Below are 22,676 nucleotides of genomic sequence, written 5' to 3'. Positions count from 1 at the left end.
GAAAACGCAACCTGTCGCCACTCAGTGGACATCCAGCTGCTGTACTGGCGTGCAAATTCTAGCCTTTGCCGTCGATGAACAGCAGTCAGCATAGGTGCACGAACCAGGCGTCTGCTTCGGAGGCCCAGACGCAGCAATGTTCGCTGAATAGTACTTTGGGAGACACTTTTGGTAGCCCCTTGGTTCATTTTGGTGGTCAGTTGCTCAACGGTAGCCCGTCTATCTGCCCGAACGCATCTCCGCCTCTGTCAACCGTCGTTCGCCTCTGTCATCTATGGCCCGTGGTGCACCACATTTGCCACGTCGCTGATTTTGGAAGTCCCATTTTGCCATGCACGGTACACTTTTACCACGGCGGCACGCGAACAGTTCACAAACTCAGCCGTTTCGGAAATGCTTCCACCCTTGGCCCGAAAGCCAATGATCATGCCCTTTTGGAAGTCGGATAAATCGCTTCGTTTCTGCATTACACCAACAATTGAAATGTTTTCCGAAGCCCTCACACACCCTTTATATACGCTCAACTGCACTGTGCTGCCACCTGCCTTCTGTGATTGGTTATTTAACTCTGACATGGAAAGTACATGGTGGTCACATTAATGTGACTGGACTGTGTAAGTGCCTGTTTGTATTAGGGGAACTGATACAAGGTAGTTTTTGAAATTTCCAGTGTAATCATTTGGAATGTCAATTGAAAATATTGATTACTGCTGACCTAATCAATATAAGCAGGATTCTATCTCTTATGGAAAGCCAGGAATGTCAGAAAAGGAAAAATGCTCAAGAAAACCTATCAAATGAAAAATTTTCTAGAAAATTAAGAAAGTTAAAGAAAAAGTATTGCTCAGTCATCTCAAATAATAAAAAATTTCATATTTTAAATTATGCAAAATAACCAATAATTGCCAATCTTAAAAAGAAAGCAAATAAAGAATTACTATAATCCTTGTTTTTCTTTTAGAAAGAATGTTACTACCTCATATCTAATACTAGTTTATCTAGCCATAATTTTATGTGTATTAGTGAACTGTTATTCAGTCTTCTTTTTAAATATGCAACTGTTATATTACTTCTCTCTTTAAAAGTGTAAATGGTCTTAAAAATAAGTAGTATAATTAAGAAGTTATTAATCAATAACTATATTAATTAAGCATTTTTTCAGTCTAACATTATTTTAAGTTCCTCAGATTTATTTGTAATACAAAAGCAGTAATATTTATTATGAATAATACATTCTTATAAATTTCTGTTGCAGAATGGTTAGTTTTTCCTAAGAGTATGATATTTTGTTTTAAAAACTCTACCTAATTTGTTGAATGGTTTAGAGATATATTTCCTGTGTATATTTCTTTCAGTTGCTTTATAGTAACAAATAAAATAAATTTTCTCATTATTCTTAATTATTGCAATTTATCCTGAAGTAAGTACATAGAATCATTAGTACATAGAATCATTTAGTTATTCATATTTAATTTGAAAACTAATTCATTATGGTTGGTCATGGAAATTCAGGAAAATGAAAAGTTGATTTTCAATGAAAACTCTAAAAAAGGAAAATCTTGAGATTCTGTGTAGGCTTTTGAACTTTAATTGCAACTGCTGAGGTGGGAGAGTGGTTAGTGATTCTGACTGCCATACCTAAGGGCCTGGGTTTAAATCTGGAGAAGATATGGATGTAATTTGTCCATCCCGAGGAAGCAATGGTGACCCATCTATTAGGTGCCTTCATAATATAGAGACCACCACTTTCGACCTTAGTAGTGACGAGCCTCTATAAATGGCTAGAGGCCACCATTCGAGAGGGTGATTGCAGCCATAATATTTTTGTCTGGCTTATCAAAATATACACCTCTGTTTCAGAAGAGGTTAGGTAGAGTAATGCTGTATGCAGTGAGTTAAAATTGCTTTACCATTGAGTCCTCTTCTTTCAATAGAAAAGATACTGAAGAAAGAATATATTCAAAATACACGATTCCATCATGTAAGAGACAATATCAGGAATAAAAACTTGAGAAATTTCCTAATATAATTCATAACTTAAATAAGTGAATACAATTAGTCAGAAAGTAAAAAAGAAGTGATTTATGCTTTTTAATGTTAAGATCATGAAGAAAGAAGAAATTTGGTAAATTCAGTTTTAGGAAAGTACTACCTTCCCACTTTCACCACCAACAAATGTAAAAAATAAATACTGTATATTTTTATTTGTAAACCAAAAATTTTAGTAAATTTTTTATGACCGATTCTTGACTTGTATTTGAGTTCAAAATGATTTACAATAATGGGATCACAAAAATGATAGTAATAGGCTAAATAATTGAAAAATATTATTTTTTATTTTATTTAATCTAATCAAATTTTTGAATATCGTTATTCATCTCAAAATTTTCTAGTAATTCTCAGAGCCTATGCTTCAGGCAAATCTAAGTGAATGTCATTGTCCTCAATTTCACCATTAACATCATTGTTGTTCACCTTGTAGATTCTGCTGTGTCATTGGCAGATTTAAAACTAGCAGTATACACAGTCAATTTTATGTCTAAACATCTCTCTCTGCATAACTGAAATAATGAACCATATATTACTCACAAAGAGTACAAGTGAGGAGGAAAGAATCTTGTCAAAAATCATACCCAAATTTACAGCCAAAATAAAATTCATCACACTATTGCCAGAATGTCAAGTGATGCATATGCCCAGAAGTTTGTAAAATTAAGAAAGGGAAATTATAATCACCAAATGCTCTTTTTACAATGCTTTTACCTTTGTTTTTCGAATGGAAGTTAAAGATGAACTGGCATTTACCTCTAACTTATTGGATAGATCTAGCTAAGTTAGATAATTGATTATTCAGTCTTTTGGAGATATGCTTAGGTAGATCGAAAAATTTTTCATACTGATAGAAAAAATTGTTTAATATTGAATTCCTCTTGCAAACATACAATAGCAGTACTAAATAGTAAATTAAAAAAATGATAAACAAAAAATTTTGAAGCTTTGTTAGAGAATGTTCTTTTTCTGACTAATTAAGTGATATGCTACTTTGTTCTGAAATATTTAAAATCGAGTATCGATCTATGATTTTTTTTTTCTAAAGGGATTCTAATTCCAAAGAAACATCACGTGGATCATGTGTGTGACAATTTGGCTTTCTTTTCTGTAGTGAAATGATAGGTAGAACAATTTTGCTTGGTCTGAAAATCCATAGAAGATGATTCTCATATCACATGACCATTGGAGGCTTTGACATAAAAAATATTTTTTGTGACCAGAAGAATATTGAGAAGTAGAAGATTGTAAGTCAAAAAGATAGCAAGATTGGAATTATCTTTAAAAAGTACCATGTATTGTTTTTCTATATGCTGATCAGTTTACTCAGAAACAACATGGATGTTGCCATTAGAAAGTTTCAAAATTTGTTCCCTGTCACCATAGCTGTGAGAGCTCTGTTGGTTTAACTCATGATAAATCTCTAGTACCTTCAAAAAATAGTATTTGAAATTTCATTTTGATTGGCTGAGTGGAGAGGATGCTGTAGATTCATATATCAGGGCCACTATGGGTTCATATATAAATTTTTTATGACCATCCTGTATATACCCACCTATCCCTACCTGGTTTAAAGTCCTTACCCAATCCTTATTTTTATTATTGTTGGTCGTAGTCATATACTTCCAATTGCAGAAGTATTTTAGATGACAAAAATATTCATGTTTTGGCAATGTCAGATTTAAAAAAAAAAAAAAAAAAATTTGGACAAATAATGAAACCTAACTTTTAATGTAGTCTTCTGTTTCCTATACTTGTATTTGATAAAATTTTACACTTGTTATTAAAAAATAAAAATACAAGAAGTTTGTCTCCCATACGACAAAAATTGACCTGGATATTTAATTTCAAATTTCACAGTTTTTCTTATGGCATCTTCAACTTGCCTTGAGAGATACCAAAAATGTGTATAATTTAATAGGTGTACAAGGAAGTGATGATATTCATATCAGATTTTTATTTTGCTTTCATGTGCCACATGACTATCAACTCATGCCAGCTTGAAAAATAATTTATGCAGAAATTTTTAAAACTTTTTTTTAAAATTTTAATATTATCAATTTGAATACCAAACAGCATAGTAATCTTTAACATTAAAATTATGCTTGATTACAGACTTCAGCCAACTGCATCGTGAAGCGTTGAGTGTTGTTGATGAAGAGAAATTTAACAGAAATTTCTTTCCATGTACAAAAAATAGATTTTATAAATGATACTCAATAGTCCAAAAGATTATATTCAGCGCTGTTTGATTGAGAATAACTGATTTGTTATTCAGATAAGCTCAGCACCGGCACAAGAGATGGTGCAGCCACAGAGAATCAGAATTTAGGGAAAACAAAATATTTAGAATTTAGAGAAGCACCAAGAAGCAAAATTAAGGGATGGCAAAATCTTTAGAATTTAGGAAAGTGCTTGAGAGCAGAATTTAGGACCTTTAGAGATTGCACCAGATTATAGAAGAGTGCAGCAATGTAGTAACAGTTTTTGTTGGAGATGCAGTTTCAGGTAGAATGTGCTGGAGATGGTTAGAAACATTTGAAGCAGTTGATTTTGGTCTTAATCATAAGCTACACTTTGGGTGGCCATCTCTGATCCACGACAGTGTTGTCAAGACCATGATGGAGCAAGATACTTTTGACAACATCGGAGATTTCAGAAAAGCTTAATTTAGCTGAACAAATCATTTCGGACCATAATCCAGAACCTAGGATTGGTCTATAAATATTCCATATTCCAAATGGGTGCCTCTTGAGTTAAGTGAGAAAATTTTCATATGCATATCTCTGCATGCTTGGAACAAAAATGAACTCATTTTGGACCAGATGATAACTGGAGATGAAAAATGGATTACTTGCAAACACATAGTTAGGAAAAGAGCATATTGTGAGCCTAGACAACCTACTTCCTCCTCTAAACCAAGTTTGAGCCCGCATAAGAGAATGCTGTGTATATGGTGGCACATCTGAGGACCAAAACATTATGGCTTTTGAAACCATAAGAAAAGCTGAATTCAGAGAGATTCTATCAGCAAATTAATGATTTAAACAAGGCAGTCTCAGAAAAGAGGCTAGTGGTGTTCAGTAAGAATATCAAACTGCATAATGATAATGCCAGACCACATTCTGCTGTTGTGGCTCGTCAAAAAATCGCAGAGCTAGGCTGGGAAATTCTGCTACATCCACTGTATTGTCCAGACCTAATATCGTCCGATTATCATTTGTTTCTCTGCTCACAAAATTTTTTGAAGGGTTAAAAATTCAAAACTGAAGCAGATATCAGCAAAGCACCACTTTTATTCTTTGCCTCAGGGGTTAAAACATTTTTAAAAAATAGTGTCTACAAATTAACATCGTGCTGGGAAGAGGTCATAAGTAATGACAGAAATTTTATTGTACAATAAATATTTTTAAAGGTGTGAAAATGTATTATTATCTTTCACTTCCCAAGTGGACAGAATTTTCTGGTAGACCTTATAGATGTTAACATAAATTTGAAAACAATTCATTTTCGCTTAAAAATTCAGTTTTAAAGTAGTTTTCTAATGTTTATTTAAACGTTAGTGTCTTTAGTATAGTTAAAAAATCAAAATAAACTTTTTCAAGATAAAACATACACAAGTATTTAATGAAAACTGTTTTCTAACCTGAAAAACATGATTCTGATGACAAGCATGATTGAGCTTTCAGTGGAAAGTATTTTGGTCAAGAATATGTATTGAATCATTCTGATGCTTGAAATGTTCTTATAATCTTCAAAAAACAAACTTTGGAGTGTTCCTTTGTAGACATTCGTTGATGTGTATTGTAATTGTGTAAAAGTTTAGCATATCCAGCTTGCATGTGAAAAATCTGCTCGCAGATGTGCTGGGGAAGTTTTCGATGTTCAACATCACCTTGGGAAGACAAGGGTGGGGGCCCTAGGAACAAGGGAACTAATACACTTGATCTGCAAGAGGTTAACACACTTCTCCATCACAAAAGAACTATGTGACTGAGTATGAATGAAACCAATCAAAGACAAGTCCTGGTCAACAGCACTAGCCATATCTCACCCCTGCACTCAGATCTAACACTATGAAGAAATGGTGGGTTGAATGTCACTCGTAAAAGTTGGAACATGAGAGAAAACGAACGCACCTCTCCACGGAAGAACTCAGCGAAGCGCACGAACAAATCTGCCACATCTGCTTTGGAGTCAGTGTTAGCCAAATCCTCGACTCCTCCACAGCCATGCCCATGAAAGGCTTTAGGCCCAGAAAGTCCACTGCCAAGCAGAAAAGGTGACTGCTCATGCCACATTCCATCACGGACAGCCCCAAGTTGAAATGCTAGTCCATGCTTACGTGCTGACCAGATCAACTCCCGAGCTTCTATGCCTACACAAGAATTGAGATATGATGCAATGTGTGTTTTATTCTTCTCCTGTGATTCAAATTCCACAAGGGCATAGTTGATTTTTCCTATTTCCTGATGTGAAATGCCTTATATTCTCTACAGTGTTGTATTAAATTGTATTTTATTACCTTCTTCCACATGTCTTAGTAAATATTACCACTGCACACAATATTGCACTGCTACACATAGTTGTAATAAAGGCCATAGATTTTGATACTCACTGATATCTTTATTAATGATTTACGTTAATTTATTGCACCACCCCACAGTGACGTATGAATTAATTGCTGGTGATTGTCAGCTCGCAGATCACCTGTGACAAAAAGTTTTGATAGATGGAATTAGCGTTCTTTGCTTTATTTTAATAGTCTATCTGAATACAATGCATTGCTATACTCCAATGACTTTCAGTCTGTAAATCACCTGTGAACAATGACCTTATATTCACGTGTGTTCTTCAATTTACTTTTTATGTTATAAGTGATTTAAGCAGAATTTTTCCAAAATATTTTCATTATACTACAATTTTATTGGGATACATTTACCATTCATGTGAATTGCAAATATAATTAGTGGGCATAACATAAAATCTTTAATTTATCTTCCATACAACCTCACAAATAGCCACTCCTCTGAATGTTGCCATTTGGCCTAGCTATTCAGATCTTTACTTTTATTTTTTCACATTTAAACAATCTGTATTGCTTAACAAGCTGAGCAATTTAAAAGATTAAATATGTTTTTTTATAAATTATTGTGCTTGCCATACTATGCCAGTGACTGTTAACTCATATGTCACCAATAATGAATGGTCTCAATGCGTGATGATTATTGATGATGTCTAAAATCACTTATAACTCACCATTAAGCAGTAGCTTTTACATTTTATTTTCATAATCTGTCTAAATTTGTGTGCTAATTTAGGTTGACTAATGTCATTCCATGGACCATCAGTGACAAATGACCTTGACAGTCACTTTTGAATTTATTTCATTTTAATAACCATGTTTACTTTATATAACATAAAATTTATTTAATTTATAATATGCCCAAGTAATAATTTTGATCAACATTTGTGGCACTATGAATAAAAGACATTTTTAATGCTGTATGTTATGTACCTAATGCAGACTCATTTGTTTGGCTTTTTCAAGTTATTTCTTGTATATTTATTCACTAGAATGTACTCAGATATAACAAGCTTTTATTTTTAGAATTAAAAGAAGAGCCTGTGATCTGGGATGCTTGTGAAACCACTCAAAACAAGAATAGCAAAGCAACAAATACTCGGTGTAGTCAAGGTTTATTTTCCCTTGGTAGTGGTAATTCAAACATGAGTATTGAGGATTCAGTAAAAGAAGCACTGGAATTCCTAGCAAGGCATCGAATGGAAGGGAAAAGGCCTGAAGCTCTTGAAGTAAGTCATTACTGATGCATTCTTTGTATAGAAAGTCTGTTCAAAAAGTTTTTTGAATTTTATATTTGGTCAGATTTGCAATGTATCCTTTCATAGAAATTCTTAATGATTTTTTTAAGGAACTCTTATTATTGAAGGCCTACAGTTCTTTGCACTAAATTATTTTAGAATTACTGCTATCAAAAATCAAACTATGTGAAGGAGTACAGTGGATGTTATAAATGCAGCTGAATCATTGGCTAGAGATCCATAGCATTACTTGTTTGTAAGAACTAGGTCCTTCAGAGCTGTTGAATCCTTATTTATTAATAAAAAGACATTTCTCTAATTCTTGTTGGCTAAAGGAAATCACAACACTGTCTTGCAGAGTAATAAAAATTTCCACAAGTATGATGAAAAATTAAAATATATTGGTTCTGTGATAAATATTTGTCATCATCATACAGACAAATGTGTTCTAATCTGATCCGAAAACTGAACTATTTTTTCCAGCATTAATTATGAACATTTTGAAAGTGCCAGTTTTAACTGCTTATTTTAATTCAAGCATTTTATTACTGTGTATAAAATGTTAAATGTGTATTGAAACATACATATTTGAACCTAACCTATCCATGATAAATAACAAAGTTAATCAAAATAAAAGGATTAAAATAGATCAGACAATGCTTTGAGTAGGAATTCTCAAGCAACAGGCAATAGTGGCACAAATGGCCGTATGCTTCATATTATAAACAATGCAATTACATCTCATCCAATAAGAGATGTGAAACTGAATTTAACAAATTCGTGTTCAGACTGTAATTTAGCTTTGTATTTTGATTCTGCCTTTTTGTTTGCTATTTTTTTAATTTCATTGGTTTTTATATATTTAATTTTCCTCGCGTAGCTGTGGAGCCCCTGAAAAGTGTACGTGCCTTAGGGCTGTGTGGACACAGGGAACCGCTGATCTATGCCCTTGATAAACCCATGATCTGGGAAGTTAAGGATAAAGACATGGAGAACCTACTAGATGATAAGGAAAACAAACTCAACATGAAAGAAATACAACTTCAGAATCTGCGATAACTACTGATTTTGGAAGAAATAAATGCATTTAGAAAAAGAGAAAGAAAGAAATTTTATTCATTTTTTTACTCATGAAATTTTGTAAAATAGTGTAAAATATGAAGTTTTTATCTAAAAATTGCACCCAGATAAAGCAGTAGCAAGTACAGTATTGATATTTTCAATGACAATGTCATGTCTCACTGTAAAAACACACAATAGCAAATCACATTAGGCAAATTTTGAGTGAAATATAGGTTCAGTGATTCTCAAGCAGAATTGAGTGGTGCTTAGAAACAAAGAAAAGATAAAAAGGTATACCCTGAAGATAAATGAAGATATTTTTATAGAAGGGAATTTCATATACAAACAATAACATCTTTTTCACAATTTTCTAGTTACGTTGTCCGCTTATCTTTGTACAATACAGTACAGTCAAATTAAGTTTTTGTCTTTTTTATCTATTCGACTATCCTTTAGTATAGCACACCCAGATTTTTCACCAGAAAAATATCGCCAAGCATAACGATAAATGATAGGATGGGCTAACGTATACCATTCGGCAAATGCTATGTAAACAACCATAAATTTCTGGAATTACAGTGGCAGCTAACATTTACAGCTAATAGTGGTCAATTACATTTATTCACTTTCAATACAAATATTCATTAACTCAAAATTTTGTCAAATTTTGAATGAGGGCTATACTAAAGCTGTTCAACCTTTTCTTTAAAATTTTATTTATTTAATAATTTGAGTTTGTTTTCAGATTATGAACTTGTGGAAAGTACTGTTTAAAGTTTAAATAAGCAATCATCGTTTGTCCAGGAACAAATTAATCCATTTTACATTAATTCCTATCGAGGAAATTGTTTTAGTTTATAAGCATTCTGGTTCACAAATGGCCTTCAAGCAGAATTAAATTCATGAACCAATGTTTCTCTGCATTTGAATTTTTAGTTCTTCACATAATTTCAACATATGGCATTTACATATAATTTTGATATAGGTATGGAATATATGAGCTAATATCAAAATGTGAATGCAACATTTTAAAAGTCGTAAATAAATATTTTATTGATTAGTTTCATGGTTAACAATTAGGAATTGCTGATTTTATCATTATATACACTCACTTCCAAAAGTTAAGTGTGAGGAAAATGCTAATTTCTGGAAGCCAATCAGAATTGAAGAGGATGCAATTCGCTGCAGAGGTAAATATGCAAATATGTTACGTAACAGCCAATCGTGCTTTCATGTCAAGAAATATGGGGGAAAAAAAAAAAAACAGTCTTATAAGAAGCTAGTTTTATGAAGGGTTACAGAAGTTGATTGTAAGTGCTGATAGAAGATGTTTAAAACTTTCATACAATTTTTTCAAGACATATTTGTTTCTATGACTTCCAGAAGAAGAATGAAAGATTCTGAGCACTGGCGTGCTGTGGGGCGCATTGAAGCAGGACAGTCGATCAGGAGTTTGTGTTCCTCTATCTGTCCAATCAAGAGGGGCACGATTACAGTGGTGCCGGGAACATGCCAATTGGAATGTGTCTGACTGGGGCAATGTCATGTTTACTGATGAGTTAAGATTTGCTGAGTAACATTGTCAATGAAGAAATGGCTAAATGATCAATGGGTTTGGCCATTCCTGAGGAATTCTGTCAAACAAGTGCCTGAAAATTTGCTCTTTTCCCCTCCAGAAGAATGAAAATATAATACACTTTTTTGAATTGAACACTTTGTGCTACAAATTTATGCTATATTATAAAAATGATATGTTTTAAACCATAGATTTTATTTATTGTTATTGCTGAAATTAAATATTCCATTTAATAGGAAATGAGTAGAGATGAATTGGTGGCAGAAAAAGTAGCTATTCAAAAAGTATTGCTAAACTTTGAAAGTATGCATGGCAGACCTTCATCCAAGACACATAGAGAACTCGTTCGACCTCTGTATGACAGATATCGATGCACAAAAAGACTGATTGCCCGAATTAATGCTAGTAAAGACTCAGCTGAACTACAACCAATCTTAGAACATGAAACAATGCATTTTGAAACTTCAGAACAAACCAAAGATGTGAGTATTAAATTTTGAACTTATTGTTTCCTTATAAAATTATTTTCCTGGGTTGTTTTTTAATCATGGATAACATTTTTAAAGTGTAGCTATGCAGTTTTCAGATACAGTATAACCAGGCTCGTCGGGACTTCGGCAATTCTGTAATGTATGCTTTACGCATGCGCACGTTGAAAGAAATGTTTAAAAAAGTAAACAAATAAATATAAAGCTCTTTTTTTTTTTTTTTTTTTTTTTTTTTTTTTTTTTTTTTTGTAAATTTTGATACTCTTTAGATTATAATTGCTCTTTATTTCATAAATTATGGTTTCATATTTTTAATTTTATAATTTCTGTATGCCATCTTACCAGATTTAAACTGATGATCTATAATCCGGAAAAAACGATAATCCGGAATCGCCGAAGTCCCGACGAGTCCGGATTAAAGACTTTTGACTGTATTAAGAAATTTGTGAAAAACCCACGTTTCAGTGCTGTAAAAGTTTCTGCAGAATTTAATGCAAAGTTTTCTACTTCAATTTCACCTGAAACTGTTCGAAGAGTTCTCAGAGAAGCTGGATTACATGTGCGTTCTGCCCGTAAAAAATTTTTTGTTGATGAGAAAAACAGAAAGCTTCGGCTTTCATTCGCAAAATCAATGATAAATATACCTGAAACGTACTGGAACTGCTTGATGACGAAAGCAAATTTAACATTTTTGGTTCCGATGGTCGAATAACTGTATGTAGAAGAAAAATGAGGAACTTCATTCTAAGAACTTAGTTGGAACAGTTAAGCATGGTCGTGGAGGTGTTCTTGTGTGGGGGTGCATGGCAGCATCAGCACTAGGTAATTTGGTATTTATTGATGGCATAATGAATTATTCTCTTTATTTAAATATTTTAGGAAACAATTTAAAATTATCAGCCCAAAATTTGGGTATTGGAAACAACTTTATTTTTAATCATGATAACGAACCTAAGCATACGGCTCTCAACATTCACTGTGGTGTCTCTATAATTACACGTCTATCCACAGGTTTTAAAAAAAAACATTCACCAGATTTAAACCCCATGGAACACATTTGGAAAGAACTGGAGGTTAAAGTACGAAAACATGACATGAAAATATAATACAAACATAAAAAAAACTAGTAAAATCTATTCCCAGATGCTTAAAAGCTGCTGTGGATGCTAAAGGATATCCTACTAAATATTAATTTAACGAAAAATGAAAATATTTACTAATATGTCAAGATTTTTTGAAGTGTACGAAGACTTTTGTGAAATAAAATTTTTGTCATTTTTTGATTATTAATTTTTTTTAAATAAAGTTTCGCTATGGGAGCTACTGTATATCAGATTTATATGTAGCATTGTTTTAACATAGGTATTTGACACAAAATTGGACTTTTCTGAAATAACTTACTAATTTTTTTCCATATTTCGATTCAGGGACTCAAATTAAGCCTATATATTCAAATTGTAAAATTTGGTGTGAAATTTATGGAAAACTTCAAAAATTTATCTTGCCACAATTTTTTCAGTTTTAGCTAAGAATAATTCACTTGGCGAACTTCTTAATATGTGGCAACCGATTTTCCTTTCCCTTCCATTATGCCATAGCGGAAAAAAAGGCACCTCGTTTTTACCTTTTTACATTGTGGGTGAGAAGAATAAAAGTCACATCGTTTCTACTTCCAAATAATTTTAGCAAAGTGTCTAAACCACATTTGATGTTTTATTGCTCTCAACAAATATGCCAAATTTCAAAATGAACCAATATATAAATTCACGTATATCTTCGGAAATTTTGAATAAAAAACTGTAATTTTTTGCAGGTATGCTTAGAAATATGTCTACTTTAAGATGATGGTAAAAATTTTATAGATTATAATTCAAAAATGTTTTTGAAAAATTTATAAAAATTATTTAAAAATAAAAATTTTAAAAATAAATCATAAAAAGTGGATGAATTTTATTTGGAATGAACCTAAGTTTCAAAATGTGAAAGGAAGTATCAAATAAGTGTAATAAAAAAAAGAGAGATTAATAAATGTATACCAAACTCAATTAATATTGAGGAGCTAAAATTTGGAGAGCTAATTTTTAAAAGAATTACTCATGCGATTTTTACAAAACTTGGTAGTTTGGCGTAATTTGAGTCGTAGAATCGAAACATGGAAAAAAATTGGTATGTTATTTCAGAAAAGGTCCGATTTTGTGTCAAAATACCTGTATTAAAAAAATGCTATATATAAATATCCTAAGTCGCTCGAGACATGAAAAACGCAAGTGGAATTTTTGAATTTCGTCAGTCAGCTGAGTAGAACGAGAGATTTAGAACTGTTCTTTTTTTTTTTGTGTGTGTGCAGGGTACATTAACGTATCATGTCTTTTCGATGGGCAGAGACCAGGAATCCAACGGTGTTGGTGTATTGCTTAAATAACCTGTATTTTCTGGAGATTTGAAGATAATGTTTTTAGAACTAATCCTTATATTTGTTCAGAATTCATTTTTCTTCCATATCATGCCATTTTTGTCAACATAATTTTGATCATTTGACACATTTTCTAATTCAGTGTCTGTTAATGAATTATAATTGTATATTCTTCATCCTCTTCGCGTGAACGACTCATCACCTGTTGAAATGGCTTCTAATATATTTCTCAGCCTTTCTATTTCTTTATCATAACATAGATGCCGCATTATGCTGACTGACTAAGAGAGTGAGGATGAAAATCTGAGAGACACGAGAAGGTGCGCGGATGTCGCTAACTCCGATGGTGCTATTCTGAAAAAAGTATTCAAAGAATCACTCCACGGCCTTCCCAGCTTCAAGAATAAGACTTTAAATTCAGCTACAAAACATTTTACCCATTTCATGAAAAGGGGGTTGGAGATAAGGAACAAAGCATATGCTCCCGGGTAAAAATTTTACATTATGAACATATGAGGAAAGTTGTTTGGAAAATTATAAATTCTATTCGGCCTAGACCATTTCATAGTAGATTGTTCAAAATATTGACTGAAGAAATTGATGCTGAGTATGATACCATAATGTTAAATTTTGAATTTAGATATCTTATTAAGGAAAAAGTTTTACAATGACTTTTAAATCTTCCAGGGATAAAGTAATTTTTAGAATCCAGAACTGAAACTTATGAAGAACTTAGTGATCATAGTTGGTGATATGATTTAGCCTTTCTTGCAGACACAACCAAAATGAATAAACGAAATGTTAAACTTCAGAGCAAAGAAAAGACTATTATTGCACTAATAGAAATATAAACACATTTAAATCAAAGTTAATTTTATAGAAAATTTGTAATATTTTCCACAAATGAAAGAATGTAACTTTTGTCACTTTATTTGAAGAACTAATTCAATAATATAAGAAAATTGAATGAAACAGTTGAATAGTCAGAAAATCTCGTCAAGCATAAAAATAATTTCAAAATTAGATTTCTGATTTTCTTAAAATTCAGTCCATTGCTTCATTCTTTTCAAACTCATTTGTTGATACTAATATTTCCGAAATATCGCTACAGATTTCAAATATGTTAAATAAAAAATTCTACTGATCTAGAAATGAAATAACTAATTCTCAGCCTAATTTACGATTAAAAACAAGATGACAAACTGACTTTTTGGTATTCCTAGATGGAAAGAGGGAAAAAAAAAGAGCTCTTGGAAGAAACTTTTTAAAGGTTTAACTTCTTCCTGCAATTGCGAACAATTGCGAAAAAAGTTTTTCAAAAATAAACTTGTTAAAATCGAATTTAGATCCAGGATTACAAATTAGCATCCAAATTACTGCATGAATTTAGCCATAAAATCATATGTTTCAAAGTAGAACAAACTCACAGAAGACTTGCAGCGTCAGGTTTCACATTACAAAACACAAGAAAAGCATGGTAATCTTTTCCTGTGTCTGATTTACATCTTAATGAATTTTTAGTAAATAGATACTCAAAAGTTAGTAATAGATACAATAAAGAATAAGTAATTACACTGTGTATTAACATATTATACCGCACATTTTTATTTTATAACTGAAATATTAAAAGTTCAATATATAGTTGTGGATCGCCAAATTTTTTAAAATTCTGAATTGGCTGTGAAAGAGCTTGAGCACCACTGCATTACAACAACCAGTACAAAACATCTCTAACTGATGGGAGTACATTAATGGCATTTTCGCTACAGCAACCACTCATTATAATATTCTTTCTCTGTACAATGCAAGAGGTCATTATACCAAGCATCATCTATAGTTTATTAATTTGAAATGTTGAATTTTTAAAGTTAGGCCATAATGAAGGTTTAAATTTTAAACTTGGTGAATGTGTTTCATTATTTAAATATTGCAAGAAAATAACAAACATGCATATTGTTGTACAAATAGAAAAGTTCATTGATGCATTTAATACTTCATTAAATCATTCCAAGTATAAAACTGCTAATAATACTGTTAGATCTTTATGCTGTTGAAGATTTCAGTATGAGTAACATCATATTAAAGTATATTCTTTAAGATTTCTGAATATTCAGTAGTATCATCTTAAAGCTTAAATTTTAGGGCTTGCATTTATTTCTGTGGCATTGAATATTCTGGTACCCTTATCTAATTTTATATTACATGCATTTACATACATTTAAATGTCATAGATTATTATTTAGATTAAATTTAATTTTTAATTTTAATTTGATATTATAGTTATTTTACGTTTATAGGAAAGAGAAGTTCAAGTTGTCGTGGGAGAAGCAAAAACCAGTCATATTTTTGAAAATGGGGGGAAAGGCTCAAAGATGGCTGGATTACAGCATATCAATTTTCATGAGTTATCTCTGTAAGTAACAATGTTAATTCAAATCCTAAGTAAGGCTATTTGTAACAGTAGTGTCTTTACAGAATGCAACCACTTAAAATTTGTTAAGGCAAAAGCATTGTTCAGAGGTTGCTGGTAGTAGAAAATAAATAGCAAGATTGTCTGATTCCATTCACTGGATTGCTATCTGTCAAAAATAAGATGGAGCTTAAGCGAATAATCCTAAAATAACTTTTCTAAATAAAAATTTCATTTGGAATCTTCATCACTATATTTCCATTTGCATATCAGTTGTAGATAGATATCTGTTTCAAAGTTGTGTAAGAATAAATGCTTGAAACTGTATTCCTGCTGTGAGTTCAACTTTGGTTAACCCTTTGCGGCACAGTGTGTCCGGTCTGGACACACCTAAAAATTTCCTTCTGTATGCACAGAAAAATTGAATGAAAAAGGACTTCTAGGTTACTATAGGTTACTCTGAACCTTCTTTATTTATAGTAGATGGCAGCTCAACACAAAACAGTCCATATATTTTAGCCATGTTTAGTTTTTTAAGACCCTCATTTTTCAAAGAAATCTTCCAGATTTTTTTAGGGTATAAAAGGAATTGTTTGAAAAGAAATGTCTATGTCATTTTTTTTGGCTGTATGCTAATCTACCTATTCTATATTAGTTTAAAATTTTTACCTTGAAATCTTGCCTAAAATCAAATGGTGAACTCTAGGTGTGCCCCGACTGGGCTCACCGATAATCTAGGACAACTGAGAGCATGTATTCTTTGTTTCTCCGCATCTCATCGGTCAGTTCATTGACATCAATGCTCGTTTCAGCACTCTTTTCGAAGCACTGTTCAATCAGTGTGCCCACTTTGAGCACACCCACAGAATTAAAAGATGTGCTATTTTCACAAAATTTTACTTGTGTACTCCTCTAAGACTGCCTACCTTTTTTTTTAAATCAAAACTCCAACTTTAACAGATAGCGTGCAGGAAAGGGTAAAGAAAGTGATAATTGACGCACATTTGGGAAACCTGAAATATTTATTAGTCATTAGCTCATAAGATACATAGGATTCCTGCCCACCTGAAAAATTCTAGAAACTAAGTGAGATAAATAAAAAAATGATCAGGGAAAAATCAGGAGAAATAATAATTTGTTCAAAAAAACTGTCAAGACGACTAAACAATAAAGATCAACTCTCTCAAACTATAGGTAGTTAAAAAAACCTAATGGACAGACATTACCCCTCTAAAAAAGAAAACAAGTAAAGGGTTATAGCAAAATATTTTTCTTACTGAAAATATTTTTTTAATATTCTTAATTACTGTATTGTGTTTTATAGTAAGCTTATAAAAGCATTTGCTTATTTGTGTGTGTATAATTTTATAATTAATTCATTATATTTTTTGTGAAATAAATTTAAAAAGTTGAATTTCATTGGGAATCCTAATATATTGGTGTGCAAAACGTAAGCAACAGGTGTTCTTTTTGCCACAACTGCACGAGAAATTATCTGAGAGACATAAAATTCAGAAATGAGACACAGCATTTTGTATTTAAGCCATGATGAAAGCATAGTTGCACAAAAATGAATATAATGCATACAGTGTGAAATTAAAAAAAAAAAAAAAAAAAGGCTTTATGGAACTCATAGTTTCATTACACATGATTGTCTGTACAAGAGGAAGAACAACAAGAACATGTTTCTTAGTATGGGATATGCTCTTTCCTTACTGCAATGATTGCTTTGCACCATCTCTCCATACGCCACCAGATTGTCTAACAGATCTTGAGGTAAGAGTGCCCATTTCTCAATCATCTGTTTCAGTTGTTGAGTGTTCCCTGGAAGATGTAATCGTGCTTCAAGGCATCTCCCCAAAGCATCTCACACATGTTCTATGGGGTTTAAATCAGGGGAGTAGGCTAGCCAATACATTTGAGTGATAGCTTCATTTTTCAGTAACTTCTGAATAGCAGAAGTCCAGTGTGGCCATGCATTGTCACCCATAAAAATGAAGTATGCTCTAATGGCACCTCAGAACAAACGCACATGGAGAAGGATCACCACCTGACAACAGCGATCTCCGGTTACAGAACCTCTGTTGAAAACATGAAACCCTGTCTACCCATTCAGCATAGTGCCTTCCCAGATGAGAACTACAGGAGCACCATAATGGTCTCTTTCCGTGATGTTACTGGCATGAAACCGTGTCCTGACCTCTCTCCAAATCAACTGTCGTTGAGAATCAATTGTGTCAGTAAAACGACTCTGATCCATAAAGAGGGCATAACTCCACTGATGAGATTTCTAGTTTTTGTGCTCCTTACACCACTCTAAATGGTGGCACCAATGGCCAACTTTCAAAGGGATGCAGCATTCAGGATGGCGGATGAATAAGCCACCTTTGTGAAGGCATCTGGACACAGTAAACCGCGACACTTGTCACCCCATTGCTGTACACAGTAGCTTAGCAATGGCGCTTGCTAACTGATTTCGGACTCTTTTCGTCTGCAGTATTATAAATTGGTCATCCACTACAGATGTTTTCCTGGAACGGCCACCATCAACCTTTCTAACAGCTGTACCTATGGTTTGGAAGGCTTTCCGAGCACGTGAAATGACACTTTTGTTGATTACAAACTCTTCAACTACACTGGACACAATACACCCCTTCTTCAGCTTTCTGATCATTCTTCCACGTGTGAAGTCATCTATGTGATTTCTTTCAGACATATTTCATGAAAGAACTCAGTTGCAGCTAATGTCGTTAATTGCATCTCCATCCTTTCTTTTATTGTAGTCTTGAGTTGAGAACGCCGACTGCACACGTTTTGCATATGCTCACGTCATCTGTGACGTTTTGTTCCTGACATTTCCTTACTTATGACCTTTTTACTGACTTGTATGTTTATTGTACTAATCGCAAGAACCTCTTTCCTGCAATTTCATGGCTATCTGATTAAAATTTACTGTCATGTACTGTCATATGGTGTTAGTGTTTGCTTGTCACAACGAGACAGCAAAGGCAGTTTGCATCCTATCAGCTTTGCTAGTCAAAAACTTTCGAAGACTCAGCAGAACTGGTCAACTATTGAACGCAAGGCTTATGCCGTTGTGTGGTCATTTAAAAAGTTTGAGTGTTGGGTGTTTGGATCAAATATCGACCAGATCACAGACCATAATCCATTATTATATTTGCATAAGTCGGCACCGCATTCTGCCAAATTACAGAGTTGGGCGATGGCACTTCAGCGTTATAATATTCATATTTCTCATTGACCTGGTGCACAATTAAAAAATTCAGATGGTCTTTCAAGACTAGTTGGTGAATGAAATAGGTGTGAACTAAGTATGAACTAATATGTTTTAAAACTTTGCATTAGCTTTCTTTTGTTCCGGAATTGTACGAGAGCTACTTTCCATCTGTTTTGAAAAACAAATTAGTGGTTTTCATTTAATGTTGCATTATAATATTGTGTTTTGAAATAGTATTGCATATATGTTTTATTATAGAACTCCGGTATTGTATCAAGTCGTCTGTTCATCTGTTGTGAGATGAATGTTTATTGCACTTATTTTAAAGTATGTTATTACGTCATGTATACATGTTCATATATTTTGAATTAATTTGGTTAAGAAAAGTATATATAATGAGATACTAGGCAAGTATTAGTATTATGTTTGTAAAAGTGTTTATATATGTCGTTTCAGTGCTTAATTGTTTATTTCAATGTGAGAGTATTTAAATACGAGGGCTATCCAGAAAGTAGATTACGTTTTGGAATAAAAAAATAAACAAAGTATAGGAAACAAATTTTATTATATACAGATGAAAGCCACACTCAAATACTACTTTTCTACATAGTCACCATACAAATTAAGGCATTTATCGTAGCGATGTACGAGCTTGGAAATTCCTTCGTCGAAAAATTCGGCCGCCTGCACCTTCAACCACTTCGTTACCTCTTCTTGCCTTCCATCTTGCACAAAACTTGTGGTAACCAAGCTTTTCGCTGATGATTTCGTGCAACAAACTTCGCGAAATTTGTGGAAAACTCAAAGAAAGTTCCGTTATTGTGAAATTTCGATTTTCACGGACTTTAGCATCGACTTTTTCGAGAAGTTCGGCGGTCACTATGCTGGGTCTCCCACTTCGATCTTCGTCGTGAACATTGGTTCGGCCATTTTGAAATCTTATGACCCACTGACGCACTCCACCTTCAGTGATAATGTTGTCCCCATACACTTCACGAAGCTGCGGATAGATTTCTATCGGTTTACAGTTTTTTGCAGTCAGAAACCTTATTACTGAGGGCACCTCGCAGCTCGCAGGATTTTCAATTAACGCAGACATTTCAAACTGTCACAGTATCTGAACGGAGCACAGCACGAACCTCTCACTAGCACGGCTAGATGCAGACTGAGCTGCGCAACGCTCTGACCCCAAGATGGCCGCGCTAGCCCCGCCCCTAGCAGACACAGACGGAAACGTAATCTACTTCCTGGATGGCCCTCGTATTAATAAGTGTATTAATTATTAAGCATTGGTTTGTGGAGTATACAATTTAAGTTTGTGAACTCATTTGCTGGTTCAGTTTTCAGATTCGCTTTGGCATAGCACAATCTTACCGGGAGGGGGGTTGTCATGTATCTGGCTGCAGTTAGCCAATCAGCTGCCTGCCAGAGTCCAGCAAGTGAGAGAAACAGTAGTTGCATGTTAGCCTCAGTGGAGGCTTATGGTAGATTAACTATGTTGTAGGAGCGAGGTAGTTCTCCGAGTTTACCATTATTCTTTGAACGTTAATTTTTAATAAATGTTTGTTTCGTTTTCTTTATGGTGCCTTATTCATCCGTAAAGCCATTACATTTACATTGTTGCTTGAGTTTTGCATTCTCCGCAATCATAACTTCGAAATAAAGCAAAGTTGCTATTCCCCCTTCCCCCACTTATTTCTATTTTTCTGAAAGATTGAAAATAAGCAGAATTTTCACTTTTTATGTGTGAATTCTTAATTACAGTGGTTATAAAATACATAAATCTTAATATTCTCTGAAATGAGTAAAATCATAAATACATTTAAAATTCAAGAAAAGATTTTTTCCATCACAGCCAATGACATGTCAATTTTAATTATGTCACCATTACTGAAGAAGCTGTTTATTAAAGTTTTTATTATTAAGTATTATAAAATACTGTTTTTATAACAAATAGAATAATTGTAGTATATTGTTATAATGATTGATTCAACAAGTTTGTGAGTGACTGTAAATACAGTTGTTTTAATTCTAAAAAAGTCAGCCTTAGATTTATATTGTTTTATTAAAAAAGCTGTGTACATTTTGAGGGAGTTGAATAGGGATCCTTCTTTTGTCAAATATTTGAATTTTATCCTCCCTCTTTGAAGAATGATTAGAGGGCTCATGTTACCTAAACAAGCACATAGCACAAGTAAGAGAAACATGTCAGCATAAAGTTAAGCAAAGAAAGTAAGCTTAGGATTGTAGTTTTTGCATGTTATCTGAAAAAGCATATAGCTTATTGGAAGAGCAACAGGTCAGCATAGCGTTTAAAGTTAAGCTTAGATTAGTGTAGTTTTTGTGTGTTAGCTGAACAAGCACTTAGCTTATTGAAAAAGAAACATGTCAGCATAGAGTTTAAAGTTTAGGAAAGAAAGTAAGCTTAAATTGGTATAATTTTTGATAGCCCCCCTTTTCCCCTAATTTTAAAAGAATCTGGGTTTTTGACAAAATCAGTTCGAATTTAAAACATGGATTTTACATAATTTTAAAGTATATTCTTGTGGTCTTGGGTATAAAAAATTCATTGATTAGTAGTAATTTCCTGTATTATATTTTCAACAATTTTGATGTAAAAATCACTGAATGTTTATGAGAAAAAATTGTCATTGTGAGGTGAATTACTATAAAGTCAAGGATTTTAATTAACAACGAGTGATTGTGTATGAAATACTTTAAACTACTATACTTGGAATCATATTGTTATTTATAGGTTGTTATTTTTATTCTTAGTAATGCTGCAGTTAATTTCACGTCTATTTCATTTCGATTATTGAAAAGATTCATGTAATTTTTTGAATGGGGGAGAAGGCTAATTTTGTTGTCCTTATTATCATGTGATTTATTTTTGATTTAAAAAATATAAAAAATATATATAAATAAATATTATTTAAAAAATATAAATATATATAAATTTAAAAAATATATATAAATTTTCCAAAATCTTTAAGTCCAGTTTTATGATGCAGGTCAGAATTAACAGATGAACTGAATATGGTGCGAGATGAAAAACGTAGGCTAAGGAAATTACTCAGAGATTTTGAAGATCAGTTTAAGAAAGAACATGGACGGTAAGAAATTGTGGATTTTTTTAAATGTAGATTGATTACAGTTAAAATTATATATGTATGATTCATTATTGTGCATTCATTTCATTTATAGTAAGGTGCAAAGGGAAGATAAACGTGTTATGGAAACACATTATAGTGCATATAAGGTGAGAAACTTTCCGTATGCTGTATATGATTTAAAAAATTCAGTGTAAATTCAGAATTTCTGTGGCTGTTGTAAAAGATACTGCAAAAATTTTTAATTAGAGAGAATTGGGAGTTAAATTTTTATTCCTCATTTTGTGTAGGGTCAAGTGGGAAATTCTGCTTGTATTTATAATACAGTAAAATGTGTTCTTTTTATTTATTTATTATTATTTTTTTTATTTTTTTTAATTTCAGAATTTTTACCATGATTGAAAACTTATTTTACTTATTTCTCCATCTACAAAACTTGACCATTTCAACATTGTATCAAAATAGATTACTTAAAACATAATTATTAAAATCTTAAAATTACTTCTT

At 32.6% G+C, this 22,676-nt stretch overlaps 2 protein-coding genes across 4 annotated transcripts in view; one reads left to right on the top strand and one right to left on the bottom strand.

Annotated features, from left to right (window-relative positions):
• Rel (nuclear factor NF-kappa-B family member relish) overlaps positions 1-22,676 on the bottom strand; it is a 161,206-nt gene that overhangs the window by 2,264 nt on the left and 136,266 nt on the right. The window lies entirely within an intron of this gene.
• Positions 1-22,676, top strand: part of LOC118183720 (protein FAM13A-like) — a 109,433-nt gene that overhangs the window by 72,195 nt on the left and 14,562 nt on the right. For 2 of the 3 annotated variants that reach the window (XM_085814639.1, XM_035353314.2), the window contains 5 exons: positions 7,661-7,863; positions 10,747-10,992; positions 15,709-15,824; positions 22,071-22,172; positions 22,264-22,318. In XM_085814639.1, the coding sequence (XP_085670765.1) occupies positions 7,661-7,863; positions 10,747-10,992; positions 15,709-15,824; positions 22,071-22,172; positions 22,264-22,318 (722 nt within the window). Of the gene's footprint in view, positions 1-7,660; positions 7,864-8,752; positions 9,146-10,746; positions 10,993-15,708; positions 15,825-22,070; positions 22,173-22,263; positions 22,319-22,676 lie in introns of those variants that run through there. The other variant, XM_035353317.2, reaches the window with a different exon arrangement.

The sequence above is a fragment of the Stegodyphus dumicola genome, chromosome 4, assembly GCF_044657685.1.
Source record: "Stegodyphus dumicola isolate Sdum_Otavi_A_Nest chromosome 4, ASM4465768v1".
In the NCBI taxonomy this organism is placed as follows: Eukaryota; Metazoa; Arthropoda; class Arachnida; order Araneae; family Eresidae; genus Stegodyphus; species Stegodyphus dumicola.
The sequence above is the reverse complement of the archived record's forward strand: the minus strand, read 5'-3'. Positions and strand labels throughout refer to the sequence as shown.